Source organism: Phaenicophaeus curvirostris, chromosome 1 (assembly GCF_032191515.1).
Source record: "Phaenicophaeus curvirostris isolate KB17595 chromosome 1, BPBGC_Pcur_1.0, whole genome shotgun sequence".
NCBI classification, from domain to species: domain Eukaryota; kingdom Metazoa; phylum Chordata; class Aves; order Cuculiformes; family Cuculidae; genus Phaenicophaeus; species Phaenicophaeus curvirostris.
Genome location: NC_091392.1, coordinates 98,354,935 through 98,361,118, shown reverse-complemented (window position 1 = coordinate 98,361,118; position 6,184 = coordinate 98,354,935). Strand labels below are relative to the sequence as shown.

At 45.3% G+C, this 6,184-nt stretch overlaps 1 protein-coding gene across 1 annotated transcript in view; it reads left to right on the top strand.

Annotated features, from left to right (window-relative positions):
• Positions 1–606: 606 nt before the first annotated feature.
• RCSD1 (RCSD domain containing 1) overlaps positions 607–6,184 on the top strand; it is a 36,126-nt gene continuing 30,548 nt past the window's right edge. The window contains exon 1 of the mRNA XM_069869441.1: positions 607–803. Coding sequence (XP_069725542.1) covers positions 798–803 — 6 coding nt within the window. The 5' untranslated portion in view covers positions 607–797. The remainder of the gene's footprint in view (positions 804–6,184) is intronic.

Genomic DNA, 6,184 nt, shown 5'->3' with positions numbered 1-6,184 from the left:
CCCCTCACCGTGGAATCACCCAGCGGCACAGCAGTACAGCTGATATTCTTGTCATCCCTGGGAGTACCTAGCAGTACACCAGGACACCAAAGCCTTACAATCTGTTCAAACACAATAATCACCCTTGCTCTGCTCCCCTTCTGCCCCTATAACCACTCTGAAGCCTGTCCACTGGTGACTGAGATTATGTAAAAGTGTGAAGAAAGAGAGAAGGGAAGCTGCCGTTAGAGGAGAAAAGATCCTTCTCACAAATAAACAGCAGAAGAGACTCTGCAGACTTGGACAGAGAAGAGTAGACAGGGAGGAGAGATCCAGGCAGACACTAGGGGAAGAACTGCAAGCAATGGAAAGAAATAGAGGCAAAACAGGGGAGAGGAGAAAAAAAATAAGAGAAGTTGATAGCAGGTACGAAGGGGAGAGAGAAAGGAAGGGACAAAATGCACATATGGTGTCTCAAAGTTTGGGCACAGCAGCCGAGTTTGCTGCTTGTTGTCTCATGAGCCCAGCACTCCGGGAAGGACAGTATCTGTTTAGAGTTGTGTCTAAATTTAAACCCTGATTGCCTTGCCTCCCCCTCCTCTCCCCTCCCTCCCTTCCTCTCACCCACCCGTCCTTCTTCCGTAGTGCAGGGCCACTCGCTGGGCTCTGTCAGTTTTCGAGCTGAGCAGGAGCTTGGATATTACACACCCTCCACAGCGTTGTGATTTTGTTTTGGCTCGGCTGAAGTTTTCCCTCAGATAAGAGAGAAGGAGGTAGGGAAGCGAGATTGCCCTGAGGACACCTCTCTCTTGCGAGACATGGAGGTAAAGAAAACTTTTATTTCTACTAACTTGTGACTGGCTCCTCAATCTGCATTAGCTCCACCTTGCAAAGCAAGTTCTCACTAAAGGCAGCTCAAAATATCTTTTTGCTGAGGTTCAGATAAATGTCTCTCCCCTTCCATCTCAGTCCCTGCCATTCACCTCAGAATATTTTGAAGGGTTTAGTCCAGAACTGGAAAGCAGGGGGATGGAATGGGGAGAAGTTACATCTGTGAGAGGGGAACGAGGAACGACTGCCATTTACTTTTTAAGTCCCTGAGGTGGGAAAGAGAGCTATATTTTAAAAGGTATCCTCTTGAAAGGAGATTTCAAAAATTCAGTAAAAATGGGGACAGAAGGAGAAGTGAACAATCTGTACAGGATTAGCAGGCTCCTGGGAGCTGATTCATACCCAACCCGTGCAGCACCAGCTGTGATTTGGACCCTAAGCGGTGTGTCTTCCCTGGCCCACGTGGATGGGGCAGTCTCACTTTCATTATCAATAGAACATTTTGGTTCAGGAAAAAGGACCGGAGAACCGTTGCTTCAGTGAGGCAAAGGAGTAGCACACCCACAGGGTTTCCTGTGCCTTTTTCTCCATCCTGCATGTCCCATGCCTCAGGAGAGTCAGAGCTCTTGTCACTGAGTGGGCTTATGACTGGCAGGCAGGACTATAGAAGCAAGAGTCATGCTTCCCTGGCATCTTCAGCCCAAGCCTTCTCCTATGTAGCACCCTCGTGGGCAAGGCAGTTCACCTGTCCTTGCCTTTTTTCCCATTCATATGAAATGGTAGCTATGGTGCTTGCTTCGCTCATGTCAGACTGGATTTTCTAGCTTTTCAAACAGTTTTTTAAGTAGCAGAGGAAAAAAAAATATTTATTTTTAGGAGTGGCACAGGAGATAGAAAGGCAATTACAACATTGGCAAAACCTCAAATGACGAAAGAGGACTTTTGGTATTTCTCTCAGCTAAACAGAGATCTTGCTAAACACTTTATGTTATCTTCCCAGAGGAGCCTTTTTCTGTGTTGGTGCAGCCCCAACAGCAGGAGACACAAAACAAAGCCTGGGAACTGTGTGCTTGAGGCACTACGGTGTATTTCTTTGAAGATTTCCAGCGCATAGCTCAGCTGGGCAGTTCTGATAAAGCCCAGGTGCTAAAATCGCAGTCCTGGTTATCTGTGCTCGCCTGCCTCACAGGCAAGAGTTAAAGATCAGGCATGTTCATTCCCAGAAATGCCCTCAACAGACTATCTGAATAGATTTTGGTGTGGAGAAGGACCAAGTGGTGATCAAACAAAGTCAGCACAGACTACATGTGGTATGAAAAATATATAGCTTTATCAGGGTTTTCAGGTTTGACAAAGCCTGGATCAGTAACCCTTAAAGCTTGTTTTCTTCTTTTTCATGATACAGTATCCAGTGACTTCTCAGAGGGGGAGTTGAGCTCTCAGTTTGTTGTAACTGCTGTGCACAGGAAGCCTCATTATGGAGCAAAGATTAATTTATGGCTGAAGCAGATATTTTGTCATGCTAAGGACACCCTCACCCATGTCCTCTCCTCTCCAGACACAGAGGACTGCACCCCTCGAGTACTTTCTTTTGTCGGCCACAGCAGTGTTTCAGAGTAGAAAGGGACAGATCTGTTGTTTCCTTCTGGGAGACACGTGTGACACATATGACAGTTCTGATGGTCAGGAAGCCTCTCTGAAGTATTTAAACTAAGAGTTTCCTGCTCTTAATTCTGTCCCTTTAGCTCTATTTTCTACTCTTTCCCCATGTTACTGTGTTTTCTGATCATCTGTTAATTGCTACATCCATTATTATTTTTAAAACATCTCAGCTCCCAAGACATCTAAGTAGTGCACTTGGTCTTCCCTTCCTGCCTCAGCCCTCCAAAAACATGGTTAATGTCCCAAAGGTAAGAAGGTGTTAGACCAAAATAGAGCCAAGAGCAAAGACTTGAGTTCCCAGCAGCCAATTCTCGGCTCTGTTTCTTCATGAGAGCTTTTCGTAGGCAGCATGAGCAGGACCCAGAGACTCGCTACAGCCTTTTGCTTTAAAAACAGATTTAATGGTCCTGTGCAACAGGAACGAAAAGTTCTGTCATTTCCCTATTTACTTCATCAGTAGTAAGCAGAGCCGCTCTGTGCCTTCCTGCTGGCATAACTAGCAAGCTCTTTGCTCTAGTGGGACACATGAGGATTAGGGGGAGAAGTACAGAGGACTGACCTAGCCAGCTGATTTCCATCACGACTCTGGCAGGAAGACCCTGGGTTTTTGAAAAACCCACAGAAGCAAGATAGTTGGGATCACTTTTTCAGAGTGGTTAGTGGGGGTTTGATGCTCCTTAGGGGCTAGTACCTACAGTCTTAGCTGTTCTGCTGTCAAGGAACATGCCACACTGAAAGCAATAACTGTAACCACTTAAGAGCCCCAAGAGGAAGAAAAAGGCAGAAAACCCATGTTCTAGCAGATCATGTAATTTTGTGAGTCTGCCGGTCTTCGGGTTTGGGTTGTTGGTTTTGTTGGAGTTTTTTTGTGAATACCAGCTTCTTTATGCAAGATAGATTTGGGAATCACGTTTATTTCCAGTGTTACAACAGATGAAAGGAACTTGAAATCATTAAGCTTGTATCACAGAGTGTTAACATGAGGAGTTCATATAAAAAAATGTGTCAAGCTGTCACTAATGAAAGTCACTTGTAGAAAAGCAGCCACTAGTCCTTCTTTGCACTCGTGGTACAAAAAGGGCCAGAAATTACTGTGTTGTTTTGTTAGTTTACACCGTCAGAGGCGGTCCAAACTGTCTAGCTCCCATAGTTGTATCAAACCTTGCTGCAGATGTTGTGAGTTAAAGCATCCGCTGAAAGTGCTTGTGGTTTTCTGCACCCCATGTTCAACTTTAGTCAGAGCATTCCTTTTCCCAGCCTCTCTGTAGGACCTTGGGAGCATGGAGACATTTGAACTGGATGGGGAAGCAACGGTGGCTCCCTATGGTACGATGGGTTCCCTAAGCTAGAAAGGTGCAGCAACTACGTTTATTTTGGGAAGGCTCCCCTGTCCTTTGTGTCTACCAACAGATTTCATTTCTTTCTGTTTCATCCCGATTCCTATGTCTGTTTTCTGCAACTAGTTCCTGATAGATCTTCATTTTGCCTGTTGCTACACTAGTTTGGGAGAGGGAAAGCTTTTCCAGGGCTGAGAGTAGTTCTCTGCTCACTTCTCCACTTCCTTTCTGGTCAATCTACTGGACACAGCTCCAGGCCCTGTGCTTTCCCTACACCACAATGTCCTTATCTGAGACATTAGGGGAGTGATGGGGCTACTGCTCTTTTCAGTAAAGCTCCCTCCAGTGTCAGGTGAGGATGCCACAAAGAGACCCATGGTCCTGCTCCACTCCTCCAGCGAGCAGCCAAGGAGAAAATTCCTGAGTCTTCTGTTCCCCATCTCAGCAGGAGGGTGCAGAAACTTCCTGGGGTTCAAATACATCCCCTACCTCAACATGCAAGCCATTTCTTCCATTGTGCTGTGGTCAACCAGACATTACACCTAAACACATTTTTAGGTCCCATGTATGAGTGGCGGAAGCCTTCCAGGAGCCATGAGGAATGACAGCTTCATCCAAACTACAGGACAGCTTTTTTTTTTCCACAAACACACTTACTCTGTCCCTAGGAAAACTGTGCTAAGGTTATATCGCCTGTCACCCAAGAGGAATGAAGTTGGGGAGATGGAGAAAAGGGTACTTGGTACTGTGCAGATAAGGGGCCTGAAATTTGTACCCATTGGGGTGCTGAGAGCAGCAGGATAGCAAGCCACAGAGAGGTGAGCTGCCCACCCTTAGAGCTGCAGAGCCAAATTTAAGCAATTACACCATGGTTAGCTCTGTCAGGAAACAATTTCCCTTTCTCAGGAAGCTCTGCTGCTTGGCTTTCATTCCAAAAAGTTAAACCATTCCTTTTCCACTCTTTTTTTTTTTTTTTTTTTTTGCTTAGCAAAACATTTTAACCTCAAATACACTTGTTTTCAGTGTTTCCTCCCAAACTCGTCAAAATGACATATTTATGCAGAGTGCCCATGTAGATAAAGTGAAAAGCATTCAAATATACTAGGAGAGGTTCCGTATGGCTAGGTCTGGGCAGATTTAGGACCTGCCTGACAGTAAATAGCATGAGTGCAACAGGGGATCCTGGAAAGGATCAGGTTTTCCAGACCGGCATCCTGGTGACTGAATGAGGTCTCCCTCTTGCAGGGCAGAAAGGAACAAACCCAAACCCCATGGGCAGGGCTGTGGCTCATTCTTGTACCTAGCAGAGACCCCAGAGTAAATGCTTTGGAGAATGAAAGCTTCCACCTATCACTGGATAGAGGAGAAGAAGGGATGAGTCTTCTGAACCCCTTCTCTCCCTCTGTCCCCATTTCAACTTTTGGATATCTGAGTATCCCAGGTCACAGTGATAGTGTTTTGGAAAAACTTTTCCTGTACCCCATAGTCTTAAGTTGTAGGATGTGTTGCTGTTGCACAGCATATTATGCATACCTTCTCTCATACATTCCCAGGCTCTGCTTATCTGAAGAACAGAAATCAGCATTGCTTTACTGATAGGTGCTGCTAGGAAACTCTGCTGGTTTTCGTCATGGAAATGGCTACGACCATTCAAACTAGGTGTGGTTTTCCTTTCTGTTTCCACACGGTTAGTTAACAGCTGTAGAGAGGTGAATGCTCTTTTTGCCAAAGCACCAACTCTGCATCCTGAGTTTGGGATCTGATATGCCAGCTGTACCCAGCAGCAAGAAAACCTGTTTGGAGGACTTCTCTGCTTTACTGGTGAAGCCTTCTTGCTACCTTTATGTGCTACATACTGCAGAGATGCGTGTTGTCTTGGTGACTTAGAGACACAACTATATGCCTTTAGCACTTTACAACACAGCATGTGTAAGGATGAATTTGGTCTAGAGTCAGGAAATCTGTTCTGTAAGAAGTTATTACACACTAACTGCAGTTTCTTCACACCTGGTTCCTGTCAGAGGCGTGGGGCATTTTATTCTTATGGAGCCTTGCATGGGCACGGCTTTAAGTCTCACTTCATCCAAGCCACTGTGTATCCAGCTGTGACCCTTATGCTAGAATGCTTTTACATTAACATCAAGTCTGAGGCCTATCTTTACAATATCTTATCACCAGTGTATGGGTCCTGGTTGTGTACTGACAAGGATGAGGATTACCTACCCCAAAAGTGCCAAACTGACTTGTTAGAAAGAATAAAAGGCATTAGTCCAAATTCTTGTCAAATATGAGAATGTCACTTGCGAAAAGGTGTTGCTGGAAGTATTCTCTAAGGAAAGACTCAAATCTCACTTTGCAGATTGGCAGCTAGTATA